The sequence below is a fragment of the Lacerta agilis genome, chromosome 14 (assembly GCF_009819535.1).
Source record: "Lacerta agilis isolate rLacAgi1 chromosome 14, rLacAgi1.pri, whole genome shotgun sequence".
Lineage (NCBI taxonomy): Eukaryota > Metazoa > Chordata > Lepidosauria > Squamata > Lacertidae > Lacerta > Lacerta agilis.
In genome coordinates, this window is record NC_046325.1 from 34,244,471 (window position 1) to 34,261,514 (window position 17,044).

Here is a 17,044-nt window from a genome sequence, read left to right on the forward strand (position 1 = left end):
TGGTTAGCAGAGAGTGTGTTTCTATCTATTTACAGTAATACGACTTCCCCATCTCGTAATGCTCTGAGAGGTCAGACCAAGCGTGAGCGGGGGCGGGGGGGGGGGGCAGCCGGTGCTTCTCTAAAAGAAAAAGGTGGGGAAAGTGAGTGTGTGTGTGTGTGTGTGTGTGTGTGTGTGTGGAGGCAACCGCCTCTGCACTCCTGCCTGTTTCCCATCCGCTCCGGGCTTGCTCCGGTTAGAGAAACACAACCCAAGTGTGAGAATGCATAGCATCGCAGCTAAGCAGTGGAACATGGGTGGAAGCCGAGTGGAGTCAAACGGCAAGCTGGGCTCCACCGGGTGGGACTCCTGGCTCCGAAAAACCTCGCAAGGTCCAAGCGTTTGAGCCAAGAGCCCAACGCCTAACCAGACCAAGGTCGGCAGCTTTGAATGGGGCTTCTCAAAACAGCCCAGGTGGACCCTGCACAGAGACCATATGGACTAGGAACCTGACTCTGTTAAGTTACCACCCTTTGGCACATGCTGTTAGCAAGGTATGAAAGTGGTAGGTTTGGGCCAGGGGGTGGGATAGCCCTTGGCCCCTTAACATGTAAATGAAAAAGCCCCCCCCCCCCCCAGATTTAACCCCCAGAGGAGGAGGAGGAGGAGGAGGAGGAGGAGGAGGAGGAGGAGGAGGAAGGGCACCGGTCTGCAAGGTGGCACAGCAAACGAGAGGGCGGCAAGCGAGGACCATCTGCGCCGGCAGTGATCTGGCAACGTGAACACTCGACTTTATCAAAGGCCTTCACAGCTGTGGTGCAAAAAGGGACTCCAAACAAAATCACACAAACGTTATATTAGGCAGATTCCAAACTAAAGAAAAAAAGAAAAGACACAAGAGACAAGCCAGCGCCTGGGCGCTGGGTGTTTCAATATTGCAGCAGCGCCCTCTGGCGCCACCCAGGGCAGCAGGAGAAACTAGAAGGGGACCCCTGCCTCCCTCGCGCGGCCTGGCAGTTGGAGCTGGCAACTAACAGGAGTTCCGGCAAGAGAGGGCAAGCAGCAGCGGCCGTTACGGCTTCTTCAGCTTGCCTTCCTTCACCAATCGGTCATTGAGCTGGCACAGCTGCCTGAGGAAGCCATCGTTGGGGCCGATCTCCCGCTTCTGCCGGACGATGCTGACGGCGCTCTTGACATCCATGTTCTGCCGCAGCATGAGGTAAGCGATGACCAGCGTCGGCGAGCGGCTGTAGCCTTCGCGGCAGTGGACAAACACCCGGCCTAAGAGGGGAAGAAGAAAAGAGAAAAGCCGGTATTATGTGACAACTGGGGAAGCTTACATACGTGTGTGTGTGTGTGTGTGTGTGAGTGAGTGAGTGAGTGAGTGAGAGAGAGAGAGAGAGAGAGTGTAAAATGGAGTCCTGATACCAAGGGAGAACACACCAAGGGAGAATCACAGAATTGTAGAGTTGGAAGGGGGCCACAAGGATCATCTAGTCCCACCTGCTGCAATGCAGGAATCTTTTGGCCCAATGTGGGGCTCGAACCCAAGACCCTGAGATTAGCAAGCTACAAAAGAAAATGGGATGAGGAGAGACAGAAGAGAGATTCTGAAGGGAGAAGGTGACAATCTGCCACCCACCATTCTGAGAGGAAGCTATCTTACACAGAGTTCTACCATTGGTCCATCGAGTGCAGTGCTGTCTTGTCTACATTGGCTGTTGTGGGCAGGTTGGACACAGAGGAAAGGTGGGCGCAACCAACTGAGGAACCCCCAAGGGAAGAAGGGTCAGAGCCCGGGGAGTGGTGGTGGGATGACCGTGAGTGGTGAGAGGGAGCAGGTTGGGAGGAGGTGGTATCAGAAGCTGGAGAGGTAACAGGGCTTAGTGAGAAGGGAGAGTCTGTGGCAGAGAGAAGTCCAGAAGCAGGAGAAGAGTGGAATGAGGGAGGCCAAGAGGCAGAGATGAGTCAGGCTGGTGAGGAGTCATGAGCGCCTCCCCTTCCTGCTGCAACAAGCTCCCTCACTCTCGCAGAACCAGAAGAGGCATGAAGAGGGCAGTCTCAGAGGGGAGTCTCATGAAGAGGGCATGATGGCTCTCAGCCCCACTCACCTCAGAGTATTTGTTGTGGGGGAGGAAGGGAAAGGAGAATGTTAGCCGCTTTGAGACTCCTTCAGGTAGTGAAAAGCGGGATATCAAATCCAAACTCTTCTCTTCTTCTTCTACTACTATGGCCCTTTCACCCACTTCCTCAAATGCACCTTGGGAACTTTGCAGCGGGGTGTGGGAAAGAGAGGGAGAAGAGATGGCAGGCCAATGGTGACCAGAACAGCCAAAAAAGAAATAAGGTGAAGGGTGTCCCAGTTTACACCCCTATCTGTTCAAACATTGGACTTTTCCAGATCAGATCCCAAGCAGGCTTCAACCCAACCCCTCGCTTTTCATTAATTCAGACAGGATTTAGGCCGTCTTAAACGGGGACATTCATAAATGATGTGAAACCTCCAGGACAGGAATACGTCCCTATAAGACTTGATGATGAAGAAGATTTTGGATTTGATATCCCACTTTATCACTACCCTAAGGAGTCTCAAAGCGGCTAACAATCTCCTTTCCCTTCCTCCCCCACAACAAACACTTTGTGAGGTGAGTGAGGCTGAGAGACTTCAAAGAAGTGTGACTAGCCCAAGGTCACCCAGCAGCTGCATGTGGAGGAGCGGGGAAGCAAACCCGGTTCACCAGATTATGAGTCCACTGCTCTTAACCACTACACCACACTGAACTGAGATTGGGATAGGTTTTCCTCACTACAAGAATGTGTGTTAGGACTGTTTAGCTTTGGGGAAAGAAAGAGAAAAACAGCAGCACTCAGCCACGTTCGTGAATTTACATATTAACTTTTCTATTTGTACTTTTTCTTTTCTTTTTTTTGCAAGCTGCTCTGAGTTCTCGCTGCGGATGAGCGGAAAAGCAACGCTTAAATAGCAAGAACAAATGACAAGAATTCCAACGCTCCAGGGAATTCTCACTCGCCCACAGGGTCCAACTGGCTTTCTTTGTTCGGAAAACAAAATCGCCTTTGAGGTGCGGGGAAAAGACAAACTGTCCAGGCTGTCGCTATTTGGGGGTGGGATTCAGTTACAAAATTGCCCAAAAATGAGGGCTTGAGAAGCTTTGCCTTCAAGGGAACAAGAGCAAAGCCACATGTGGGCCGCATAAGAACTCTTTAAGCCACAAGAAGGGGGTTGAACTAGATGACCATTGGTGTCCCTTCCAACTCTACAATTATGAGATTCTGTGAGTCTTGTGTCCCCTTGAAGACTATGATGTCATAAATCTTTCGTGGAAATTGGCTAACAAAAGCTTATGCCACAAACCAGCCCCCAGCCACCCCGCAATATCCTGGTTCCCTCCAGATTCTCACATTGTTTCAGAAGGCAAAAAGGTTGTTAGTTTCGCTTTAAAATGCGAACACAATCAAATTTCTAACCCAAACCTAACTGGGAGAAAGGAATGCCGAAGGTTAGCAGATGCCAATGCCAGTTTGGATGAACTCTGTTTGTAGCGGAGGCACCCACTAAGCTGCCCGGGGACTTGAAAAACAGCTGCGCCGCGGATTCAAAATATGAATGAATCAGCAACAGCCAATTTAAACAGGCTGTCAAACCACAAGCAGTTGAAAGCCAGGGCCCGACTCTTCACTTCGTAAGAACCTAAGAGGGCCTTCTCGGTAGTGGCGCCCGCCCTGTTGAACACCCTCCCATCAGATGTCAAAGAAATAAGCAATTATCTGACTTTTAGAAGACATCTGAAGGCAACCCTGTTTAGGGAAGATTTTAATGTTTGATGTTTTAAATATTCTGTTGTTTCTATCTATTTGGGCAGGATATAAATAAAAAAAAATATTTATTATTATTATTATTATTATTATGAAGCAGCCAATGGCCCATCGAGTCCAGCGTTGTGTTCTTACAGTGGCCAGCCAGATGCTTATATGGGAAGCATTGCAGCAGGATTTGAGCAGAAGAGTTGTTTCTCCTCCTGTGGTTTCCAGCAATTGGCATTCAAAAGAAGCATTGCTGCTCCCTCCCGCACAACCCAGCTCAAACATAAAAAAGCACAGAATCCACCATCAATCTGAAAGCGATCCTCAGCCAGCAGACAAAAGCTGTACTCTCAGCGAGAATAATGGGGTGTACTTTACATGTTTCTCCTGCTGATCCTCCCACGCTGCCGCCGATTTCCTTAAATTCATGTCCCTTAAATTCCACACACACACACACACACACACACGTCCTGGAGATGAGAAGGATCACAAAAAAATCCCGAATGACAAGGGACTAAGAGGCCACTGATCCAGACCAGCCATTCCCAAACTGATGTCCCTCCTGCTGTTTTTAGAATTACAAGTCCCCGATGCAGCAAGCAGGACACCAGATTGGAAAGGCCGGTTCAGACTCTCCAGCCTGCCCTCCTTTGCACTCAAGGCTACCATGCAACGCAAATGCATCTTGTAAGCAGAGGACAGGGAAATAGCAAGGGAGGGCCACGGTGCAGCTTGGCCCGCAGAACGCAGCAGAATGCAGTTCAGCAGGACAAGCAGTCCATTCGCACAGCGGAGGAACAGGTTCTTGCAGCTGCGGCAGGTGCCTCTCACCATCTTTCTGTGCCAACGCCTTCTCGATGAAATCGGCGGCCTCCTCAAAGTAGCGGCTGAGGTTGAACTCCTGGGTGTCGTTGGCCTTGATGCCATGGTAAGTGATGCCCGTGCCTTCGTAGAACTCGGCATTGGTGTTCACGTGCATAAAAGACTTGCCTTCTGCCGCATTCAGGATGTGGGTGATGCCCAGGCGTTGCAGGCGCATAACATTCTTGGCTATGAACCTGTAACGGGAGGATTGAGTCATGTCATATATGTGTGTGTGTGTAATTTTTATTACATTTTCTGTTTTACATTTTAGAATATTCACTTAAAGAACTTTAAAATATCAGTGACTTCCCTTCCTCTCTTTCCATGCTTCATTTCACACAACATAAATACCTGCATATTTTATACAAACTATACCATTCAGTATTCCATTATTACATCCATCAAAACTTATTTACACTGTTGAATTTATCTTAATGCTGCCAGCGTTTTCAAACAAACACAATTGTCCCCCATATAATCAAATAAACATTTTCAAATCTTCTTTAAACGTACGCTATTCTTGTTCATTTCTCTATATATGTTAGGTCCGCAAGCTGCACGTGTTCCATTAGTTTAAGTTGCCAACATTCTTTAGTCGGGACTTCGTTCGTTTTTCATTTTTGGGCTAACGAAACATGAGCCCCAGTAGTGGCATACATAAATAACCTTTTCTGACACCTGGGAATTTCCATCTGAGTTATCCCCAACAAAAAGGTCTCTGGGTTTTTTGGGGTTGTTTTTTAAAAAAATGGTATTTTTGTAAAATGTGCAGGGATTTATGATATGTAAAATGAACTATGGAAAGAGAAGAAGGCAAGTCATTGATATTTTAAGGATGTGAAATGAGTATCTTAAATTGTGAAACACAAAACTTAATACAAATTATATGCCCCCCAAAAAGGAAGTTGTTTCAGGGACTGGCCAACTGCTGGATAGGGTGTCAATAACTCTTTTACCCCAGGCAAGAATAAAGTGGTACTTGTTCACACACACTGTGTGTGGTTCAATTTTATTTTCCTCTCCCATCATTTTGAGCAGGGCACCGTATGCCCAGTTGTGGCATTTAAGCAAAGGAAGCTGCCTTATGCAGAGTCAGAACATTGGTCCATCCAGCTCAAGTGTTGTCCAGAGGCTCTCCAGGATTTGGGACCAGGATCTTTCCCTGCCCTACCTGGAGATGCCGGGGATTGAACCTGGGACCTTCTGAATGCAAAGCAGATGCTCTGCTACTGAGCTACGTCCCTTCCCCAAAGTATTTAGTGAGCTTCGCTACACCAGGGATGAGGAACCCAAATTGTGCCCAGGGCTGAATGAACCAGATGGTCTTTCAATCCATTGGTCCTCCAGCATCTTAACCTCTCTGCAGGGAGGGTGCTCCCTATTCCTCAAATCCCTTCCCCACAAATAAATAAAACCTCTGAACAGCGACACCAAGCGACGAAACTGCCAGTGCCAACAGGAGAGCAAAATCTGGAACACGGCAACAAAAAATAAAAATAAACAGCACCAAGTGTCCTTTCCTCTTGAAAGTGCTGCGTTGATGGGAACAATTTGCTTTAAAAGTGATGAGGCAGAGTTATAGATGGGGGGGGGCAACTTGTCTTTTGGGGAGGGAGGAGGGGGCGGAACAGAAGAATGTGATGATCAGCACAACCTTGAAGGCACACGCTAGTCTACCCCGACCTGCCACACAGAGAGATGCGTTCAGATGACCAAGTTAAGAAGTTGAGAGGCGCACTAGCATTTTATTCATACGCAGAGCCACTGCACCTGAAGCGGGAATTCGCCACTACTCCTAGTTTTGTTCCAAACTGGTAAACCACAGTTGCCGGCTTCTGAACAACCCGATTTATGAAACCCAGTTCAAACAAGGATTTAATCTCTCCGTTGTCCGAAAGCCGCTAACCATTGTTTCTCAGTTCAGATGAAAACGGGAAACTATGGTTAACCTCTTGCGGGCATGTATTCTGGAACCCAGAACAATCACAGATCATACAGTTGCCTGTACCCACATGCAGTCCCTTCCTCTGTATATGGCAATGCCGGGGGGTGGAGGTGGGAGAGGATAGTTGGCACAACCCCCCCCCCCCGATGTAGCCTCCAGAACTTACATTTAATAATGCCTGAAGGCCAACCGTTTGAACTGAGCCATTGGCCTGTCTAAAAGGTCTTGATCCACAAACCCCATAGAGGACAACACACACTTTTTGTGCTGAAAGCAACAGTTCTGGAGAAGGGTGGGGGGGGGGGAGACCTTTCTTGCAGCCCATCCCCAAAGAGGGCCATAAACTCCTGCCTGCTCTAAATCTGGAGCTCGTCCTAGCAAGTCTTGTAACATTACTCCAGCCGCAGGATCAACATGACCCTCTGCAGAATATTACACTAGCAAAGAGAGAGACTGCTTGTCACCAGTGAGAGAAATGTCAGAAACCTCCTGGTATAAAAAGACTGGCTTAAGGGACAGAAGATTTGCCGCAGAGTAGAAAATTCAGATATGTGGCTGAGGAGAATATGTTCCTCAACCAATACATTGTGAACACACACGAAAAGCCAAGGTAGCCCATGAATTATAGAAATCTATTACATAAAAAAAACTTTGAAATGATTTTTTAAAAAAATAATTGATCAGAGCCCAGTGGCCAATAGATTCATCTTCATATGCAAAGGCCCTGAACAAACTGGATATAAAAATCAATTAAAATAAAATAACATGTGCAGTTGCATGAAACAAATATTTTCCCAAAGCCAATTATCTGCGGCCAGATGAGTTTCAACTCATCCATCTTCTTTAGTGGCAGATAAAGAATGCCAAACACCAGCACGGGCAGGAACCCAGAAGGTATAATCATATTTAGGATAGGCCATGATGGCAACGACAGAATTCCAAAGCAAAAGATGTAGACCAGGGGTCAGCAAACTTTTTCAGTAGGGGGCCAGTCCACTGTCCCTCAGACCTTGTGAGGGGCCGGGCATTTTTTTTGGGGGGGGGGGAATGAACGAATTCCTATGCCCTACAAAAAACCCAGAGATGTATTTTAAATAAAAGGGCACATTCTACTCATGTAAAAAGACACTGATTCCTGGACCATCTGCAGGCTGGATTTAGAAGGCGACTGGGCCGAATCCAGCCCCAGGCCTTAGTTTGCCTACCCATGATGTAGACCTTGTAGTCTTTAAAAAGCAGCATTGGTCAACCCCCCCACCCCCCGCCCCCCGAAAAGCTTGCTTTCACATAGAATCATAGAATTCGTAGAGTTGGAAGGGACCACGAGGGTCGTGTAATCCACCCCCCTGCAATGCAGGGATCTTTTGGCCAACGTGGGGCTCGAACCCACAACCCTGAGATTAAGAGCCTCATGCTCTACTGACTGTGCTATCTCCCAAGTGTAAAACACCATTGTGTGGTTTACAGCAACCCTGCAATGTACTGTGGTATTAAACCTCTACTGCAGGACTCAGCTACATTAGTACTTTTTAATGCATTATAACACTGTGACATCAGATGGGGCTGCAGAGTTTGATCCTTCGGCAACATGAATTCCTATTATGAGCTTTACAACGTGTTTCCCTGAAATGTTTTTGGGTTTTTTATGTGTCTAAATCCAGCCACAGGCTCAGCTGAAGCTGAGAGAATGCATTAGCGCTGCAATGCTGTCCCTTGAGCTTATCTCTCAACACTGTAGTAGGTTGGGTTGAGAGTCTACTTTACAACAATCCTGCAATGCAGTTAACTGCTGCAAGTTTTGGAGGGTTTGTGACGAAAGAGCATCTTACCACAGCTCCACAATATCATCCCGTTGTTAATATTGCAGGTCAGAGACGTGGCTCATGCTTCACTGGCTTTCAGGAAGCGTTCTTGCTCTTTTCAACAATAAAAAAACTAAAGAAATCCACATTGTACATGAGGACATACCCAGGTTGCAACAGGCACTCCTGCTTTTGATGTTAACTTTTGCTTTTTCACACACACACACCACTTTCATCCACACCTACACACCAGGGATACACTACCCCCATAGTTGTGTTCCATTCCTTTTTTCTTTTTCTTTTTTTTGGAATATACTAGCTCAGCTCAGGGAATATGCAAGAAATTCAAAAGAAAGCTGGGCTTATGGATAAAATCAAATAAAAAAGCATAAACAAGACTCAGCTACGTTAATAAATAAAAAAACACCACAATGATTTGAATGCACCATAAACATGCAACGCCAGATGGCGCCAGAGAGCAGAAAAATTCCTACGCGATTTTCCATAGGGTTTCCCCCCCCCTTTTGTTATAACAATCATAATTTCTGACTTATTTATAGCGTTTTTGTTTCCTTTGTGTAGATTCGCCCACAGTTTGTACATCATTATTATTTTAATGTAGGGACAGATGGGGCTCATCAACCTGGGAAGGTAGCCCATCTAGGAGGAGGAAACTCTGATCCTAAACCTCTGCTGCCTTGTGGGATGTTTTCGGGAATGGAAAAGGCTAAGGTGTAAACCCTACACAAATCTGGAGTAGTTTTTCCAAGACAGTTGGATGGCGCCTTGTACGCCTCATTCCAGCAACTCCTGCAGCCAAGCTGGTGCCAAACATATTGCTCTGCTTTCCTTTGGACCACATCAGCAAGGCCACGGTGTGTGTCTTGTCATCTGGGCAGCCCAGGACCTCCCTACACACTGACTAGGCTTGTGCTCCAGAGGCACACTCCATTGTCTCTCAAGACAGATGGATGCCAACAATTTTAAGGGCGAGTTCCACAACAGAGGTGGGGATCCTGAAGTTTTCGGAAAATGCTCCCCGCCCCAATCAACACAGGGGGAAACTGCTGGAGGAGGTGGTCCTCTTTACAAACAGGATTCGCAAATGGTCCTGTGAATGAGTTAATAATTTTCAACAGTTCACGGCATGGCATGCGAGGGGGGAGACGAAGAGGAGGGGTTGTGTTGCACAAGGATAATGACATCTCAGGTCCATGGCATCCTCACCACACCCCACGAAGCAATGGGCGTGCTACCAGCAGCAGGAGAAGGGAAACAGCGCTGCATTCTCCAAGCATGCTGGGAAATTGCAGTACCCCTGCAAAAGAAAACTTGGGTACTGCAGGAACAAGGATCAGAATCAGGAGAATGTTTATTTGCATCAGCCACTAGCCATAGCAATAAAAGAAAGTAAATCGTACTGAAGATAGAGGTAGAAACTTAACTATACAAAATACATTTGGGAGGTTTACGTCAATAATAAAAAAATAATGCACGGACAAGTGCGTGGCAGCAGTGCATCTATTGCACAAAAACAAAAGGGCCTGAGAAGACCCTTTGGGCTGTTCCTTAGGACCATACGCAGGAGCAAAAGTGTTGAGGCATCCTCAATTACACCTTCATCTAACCTTCAGATTTTAATTAACACTCCTTGCTCCTGTCTTCCCTGGACCGTTTACCTATTTTTTCTTTCCTTTTTTTCTTTTTGCAGACGCTGCAATTCTGCATCCTGAATTTCTAGTTCAGAGCAGTCTGACCTTTTACTTCGACTTGTATTAAAATGCACAGAGTTCATTGGTGCCCTGCTTAGTTAGCACTCCTGTATCAATGACCTTGTCAGCATTTGTACCAATCAATTTCTTCAAACATCTTCTTCAATGACTTAAAAAACAACAAACATTTCTTCCTGATTTTAAATACATAAAGATAGAGGAAACTGGATCTGCACTACTGAGAATTGCCAATGTATTTCATCAAATTCTCTCTTTTCTTAACTGAGAGGCAGTGGTCCACCACTGTGCTGAAAGGCCTGGGTTCAAGTTCCCTCCTCTGCCAATTACTCACTGTGTGACTCATTGTGTGAGCTTCGGAAAATCAACACAGTCACCTCAAATGTAAATCTAACTCACAGACACCATGCCAAAGAATAGTTAACCATAGTTTGGAGCAATGTTTGTCTTGACAAACCATGGTTTTCAACCTACCAGCAAACCATAATCAGAAACCATGGTCTGGAGTGAGTTTGCAAACCACAGCATGTGTGTTGTTGGTGTTATCATCATTATTTTTATTAATAAAATTTTTATACAGTGGTTACCTTGGAAGTCGAACAGAATCCATTCTGGAAGTCCTTTCAACTTCCAAAATGTTAAGAAACCAAGGCATGGCTTCCGATTGGCTGCAGGAAGCTGCTGAAGCCAATCGGAAGCCGCGGAAGTCATGTCGGATGTTCAGGTTCCAAAGAACGTTTGAAAACTGAAACAATCATTTCTGGTTTTCGATCGTTTGGGAGCCGAAACGTACACGTACCAAGGCGTATGAGTTCCAAGGTATGACTGTACTGCCCTTCATCTAAGGATCACATAGCAGTTTACAATATAACAACACAAAAATGAACCTCCCTCCAGTTTAAAATGCCATAGATTGCTTAAATAGCCAAAGGCCTGGAAGATGAGGAACAAAGATGCCAATCGTGTTTTGCATGTTGTCAGACTCAACAAACCAAAGGGCTGTTGATCTGCCTCGAGGCTGATGCAACGAGAAACTAGAATACTGATCAAGATGATCATGGAAAACAGGCAAGTAGTCTAAAAATGGTTTGCCTGTACATTTCCATGCTCAAACTAGGGTTTAGGTTATTAACTACAGCTAGCGGTATGCAAACCGCAGTTGGGCATGGTGTCGGGTTGTTGTTGGAAAGACACAAAACATTTCAAAGTGCTTTGGAAATTAAAAGCGCCATGTAAAATTATAAGCGGCGATTGTGTCCTGAGGGTACCAGAATTTAAGAGCACGTGAACTTAAAAGCATCTGCCTACCCACGGCTTCCAACACTGCGCACATAAGAACCGGCACAGCCATTATGACCTCTGGGTCTTTGCCAGGGGTGGGGAGCCTGTGACCCCAAAATATTGTTTGACTCCAGCTCCCATGAACCCCAATCTGGAGGGCCTCACACCCAATTTGCTCACAGACAGGGATTAATATCCCGATTCGCATAAAGGGCTACACAGCGCCAGCAGAGGAAGACGTTCCTTCTTTTACAGCCACAATCGCCAATGCCTCAAGGATCTTAAGGGAATCCCTATTCAAGTATAAGCTTGGCAAGTATAAGCCTGAAGGGGGCAAGCTGGTGCCAAGGGCAATTTCCCAAATTGGGCACCTAGTGACGTTAATCATTCCCCCTTGGACACTGCATGGGCTTGCGCTGACAGAGTTAAGTGGCCCAAAGCCCATTGACATCAATGGGCTTAGAAATGCCAACTCTGCAAAGGAGAGGTATGCTGTCTCACAATAGGGACAGGTCTTTCATCTGGTCAATTACAGTTATGCTTTCTACAGCTGGCATAAATGGTAATGGCCGCAGTGTTAGAAACTCATATATAAGCTAACTGCAAAGTGACGCCTTAAACCTAGGTTATGGTCACCGCAACAGAATGTCTAGACAACATTTCCTGCCCCAATGGAGTTTATTGTTACTATTAATTTCACTTCTATACCACTTTATATGACCAAGGACACTATATATTGCGATGGCTGGATCTAGGCACATCCAAGAAGCGTTTCAGCTAATCACTTTGCAAACGTACGAGAAATCGGGTTGGCAAAAACAGAACTCCACAGCGCCATCCGGTGTCACAGTGTTATAATGCATATATGATGCATATAAAGTGCTTTTTCTTTGATGATGTAAGCTGAATCTGATGTCTGAAATAAGGATGGAGCTGTGTAGAGGCATTGCCTGGCTTCATAGTTTTTCCCACATTGTGATTTTTGCACAACACACACACACACACACACACACACACAAACACATATCATGGTTTGCGACATACTGCCAGTTCAAAAATTATGAAACCCGTATCGCAATATGGACTTCAAACTGGTTTTGGACAATATATTGATATATATCCCAGCCCAAAACGTATAAATCCATACGTACAAATCCTGTTTTCATATAAATATTGCCTGACATTTCTGGATGGCAGATCTAGGGCTAGGTTAGATTTGATCTGTGGCCAAACCTGCGGCCTACAAGCTTCAGCAGCTCAGTCCAAAAGGCCCGCTTAATGTTTGGCGGTTCTTTAGTTGAGATTCCTGCATTGCAGAGAGTTGGATGACGCTCAGGGTCCCTTTCAACTCCACAAATCTACAATTCTACAATGTTTGCCTTTGGTTGAACTGGAATAGGGCTACACATAGCCTTTTCACAAAGGTGATCCAGACGCCATTCACAGGGGACCCCAGCAAGAACTAAAAATGGAGGGCTAAACTGAGGCCTACGCCTGCAGCGGAACAAGGCGGGAAAGCTCTGAGGTGACGGAATGAGCAGGGGGGCAGCCATTTTGAAATGCAACCCCCTGCAATGTAAAAAGTTCCCTGACAGCAGAAGGATGGACGAACAAAGCAAAGTTCCAGTCAGCCTCTTATCTGCTCTGATTTTCTTCTTGTAATAAGTTTTTGTTTGGTTTAAAATAAAATAAAAATGTAGGCGAGCATTTTGCGATCTGAAGAAGTACATTCCATCTTGTCACTTCAGGATTTTTCATCCCGCCGTATGGATGGATCCAGGCCTTAACTCATACCCTCCAACATTTCTCCAATGGAAATAGGGACATCCTATTCAATAATAATAGTATTAATAATAATGATTTATAGCCCACCCATCTGACTGGGTTGCCCCAGCCACTCTGGGCGGCTTCCAACCTATATAAAAATGAAATTAAAAAATGAAACATTAAAAAAACCTTCCTTATACAAGGCTGCCTTCTTGGTGGGGGGTGGCATAACTCCATACCCTCTTACAGGTGGGTAGCCGTGTTGGTCTGCCATAGTCAAAACAAAATAAAATAAAAAATTCTTTCCAGTAGCACCTTAGAGACCAACTAAGTTTGTTCTTGGTATGAGCTTTCGTGTGCATGCACACTTCTTCAGATACCAATACCCTTCCATACCTTCTGACATTTATCCGATGGAAATAGGGATGTCCTAAGGAAAATGGGGACATTATGGGATCAAATCAGAAACCGGGGTGGCTTTTGTTAATCTGGGGCTATCCCTGGAAAATAGGGACACCTGGAGGGTCTGCTAAACTTACAAGAAGTTTTCAGACTCCGGATTGCAAATATATAGAACCTGCCTTCTTGCTACAGTAAGCCAGCTGGCCTAGAAAATGCCACGATGCTGTTTTGGTATTTACAGGTGACTTTATGGGATAAGGCCAAAACTCAGCACTTAGAGTGCACAAATGCAGCAGGTTCCGAAGACCATCCCAAATTTTTAAAATCCCAAGAAGGAAAAATGAACAGCGAGAGGCTTCTCTTCCTGTAGCCACTGCCGGAGCACTTTCAGAGGATCACTGTTTTTGAGCGGGATTCAATCAGATGCCAGCAAATTTGGGCTGTGCAATTATGGCAGATCGGGAGGCCCTTGCACAACAAACCCACTTTCCCAAAGGATTGGACCTTTTGCAAATAATGAGAGGGGAAACGTACTTGCTGGCTGCAACGCCAGCTAACCTTCCCACAAATAAATCAGAGGTCATTTGGAAATGGCCCCAGTCAGTGAGAGAGAGAAAAAATACTGAGCTCGGCAGCCTAATTTTATGGCTGTGCCTTGCATATAAGCTCATGCATTTCCAAATACGTAAAAAGGCGACGCACCCAAACCTACTTGCTTTCTGGAAAAACCAGGCCGCAAGGAAGGAAGACGGTGCTGGAAGAAGGTAAAAAGGAGGCTTATTTTAGGGCAGAAACAAACAAAACCAACTCCCATCAGCTCCAGTCATCATTGGCAATGGTTAGGGATGATGTAAATTGAAGTCCAATTACAGCTGAGTTATTGACTTGAAAGGTTGGGAGTAAGTATAGCTCAGTTGGTTACAGCATGGTGCTGATAACACCAAGGTTGCAGGTTCGATTCCTGTATGGGACTGCTGCATTTTCCTACATTGCAGGGGGCTGAACTAGATGATCCTCAGGGTCCCTCCCAACTCTACGATTCTGTAATACAGTAGTTATGTCTTACCAGTCTCTGCAGCCACAGCAGGCGCTGAGATTCTCCAGCAGTTTGGTTTCACCCCCCGGAAAGGCATATTTCATTGTCTCTCAAAACAAACAGATGCCCTAAAGTTTCCTCTCCAGATATGTGCACAGAAAGACTGGGGCCAGTTCCTACCCTATTAAAAGTGTTTAATAGGACCTGCAAATCTTTACCATCTTCCAAAAGTTAAGAGCAAAGAGCAGTTTGCAAAGCCCTGACGGAAGCCAAGGTACGTACACGCCAGCCAACAAAGCTTTCTCATACAATTTACAGATACGAGGAAGGCAAAAGTCGGGGTTTTTGAAGCATCACTTGTAGAAACATCCCAGTGCCAAGTCCTAAGGAGATGTGGAGGCAGCCACTAGTGCAACAGACAGAGTTTAACTTCCTAGAACAAGATGTCAAAATTGTTAACCAGCCGCCAAAACTATCACTGAAGTTTGGTTACTTGCACTCAACCTGTTCCAAAGATCTCTCCCTCCCTCTTCTCGCACGAAAACGGAAGTATACCTGTTTTTATTTGGCAGATTGTGGACTTGGTTTTATCCACTTAAAGTACAGGGCTTCCCCCAAAGAAAACTGGGAATTATTGTTTCTTAAGAGTCCCATGGACTGCAAGAAGATCAAACCTATCCATTCTTAAAGAAATCAACCCTGAGTGCTCACTAGAAGGACAGATCCTGAAGTTGAGGCTCCAGTACTTTGGCCACCTCATGAGAAGAGAAGAAGACTCCCAGGAAAAGACCCTGGTGTTGGGAAAGATGGAGGGCACAAGGAGAAGGGGACGACAGAGGATGAGATGGTTGGACAGTGTTCTCGAAGCTACTAACATGAGTTTGGCCAAACTGTGGGAGGCAGTGAAGGATAGGCGTGCCTGGCGTGCTCTGGTCCATGGGGTCACGAAGAGTTGGACATGACTGAACGACTGAACAACAACAACAAAGGATACTGGGAATTATGGCTCTGTGAGGGAGGAGCTACAGTTCCCAGGATTCTTGGCAGGGGTGCTTTAAATGTATGGTGTGTACACAGCCACAGAATGCATTTCTCTCAACATGACATGACCAAATCTCAGGGTTGAACACACTGGCATAGCCAGGATTTATGTCAGGGGTTCAGGATCTATGTTGGGGGGGGGGACGTGGACAGGCCATAGCCAAGCAATCTGTGATGCGATGGGTCAGTTCAGTACAGTATTTTTATTTATTTACTTGATGGCAGGGGGGAGCTGCCCCCTTGGGTTGAACAGAAGGTCCAATCTTCGATCCCTGGCATTTCGAGTATCTGAAGGGTTGAGGGAGTTGGTAAAGGCTGAACCTGAGACCCTGGAGAGCTGCTGCCAGTCAGAGTAGACAACATGGGTGCAGATAAGACCAAGAGCATATAAAATCAGCTTCATATATTTGTACGCAGCAAATTTAGCGTCCCAGAGTCTCTCGCCTTTCCTTTGCCCTCCATCGGTTTGGCAAGGGCCTGGGTTCCAATCACCTGCAGCCATTTGGACAAGCGACAATCACTTGCCTTCAGCCCCCCAAACTTTAACATGGGAGCAGCAGCAGTTCCAACCCAGAGGGCAATGAATACTTAGCTGCCCCACAGCCCTAAAAAGAGGTTCAACTATGCGCAGGATGACGGTAACAAAACCTGTCAACTGTAATAAATACCACGCGGGGGAGGGGGGGGTGGAGGTCCCTTGCCCTGTTACTGGAATTAGGGACCTTCCCTTCCCCGCAGTGGTAGAAGGACTTATTCTCTGCCCCCCCCCTTGCATCCCACCCACCACCACCAGCGTCCTCCCCGTTTTCCAGCCCACCCCGCCGTCCTCAACCTGACCCCCCCCCCTCGCCCCCGTTTTCATCTTTCGCTCTTTCCCAGGCCTACAGAAAGCCTCATGGATCGGGGTGGTGTGTTCTTGCTTCCCCCACCCCAACCGAGGAGGGGAGGGCGCTGACGGGGTGAGGGGTTGAGGTTTGGGGGAGAAACTCACGCGTTGCCCACGTGGATCCGGGGCGCCACCTCGTTGCTGTGCGCGCTGGGGAGGCTGTAGCAGCCGCTGCCGTTGGCCAGCAGGTCGTTGAGCTCTTCCACCGAAATCTGGAACTCTGACATGGCTCGCTCGCCCCGCCGCTATGGGCAGGGCTGCCTCCCCGCTCCTTTCCCCGGGCCCGGCCTAATAGGAGGGGCCGCGATCAGCTGGTGCACGCCGGGCAACTCCCAGCGCCAGGCCGGGAGGAAGCGGACGAGTTCGTGCGCCCTGGGCGCACCGCCAGGAAAGATCGGCGGCCCCGAGGACCCGTTTCCACCCGCCACCTATCTCCCTCCCTTAGGCCATCGATAGCGCACCCAGTTGCTCCATTCGGGAGTCACC

The 17,044-nt window shown here is 46.9% G+C and overlaps 1 protein-coding gene across 1 annotated transcript; it reads right to left on the reverse strand.

Moving 5' to 3' along the window:
• Nucleotides 1–654: 654 nt before the first annotated feature.
• Nucleotides 655–16,916, reverse strand: DUSP3 (dual specificity phosphatase 3). Its single transcript, XM_033169651.1, has 3 exons — nucleotides 16,664–16,916; nucleotides 4,636–4,862; nucleotides 655–1,260 (listed from the first exon to the last, which is right to left on the reverse strand). The coding sequence occupies exons 1-3, from the start codon at nucleotides 16,783–16,785 to the stop codon at nucleotides 1,052–1,054; spliced, it is 558 nt and encodes a 185-aa protein (XP_033025542.1). The 5' UTR covers nucleotides 16,786–16,916; the 3' UTR covers nucleotides 655–1,051.
• Nucleotides 16,917–17,044: the final 128 nt, after the last annotated feature.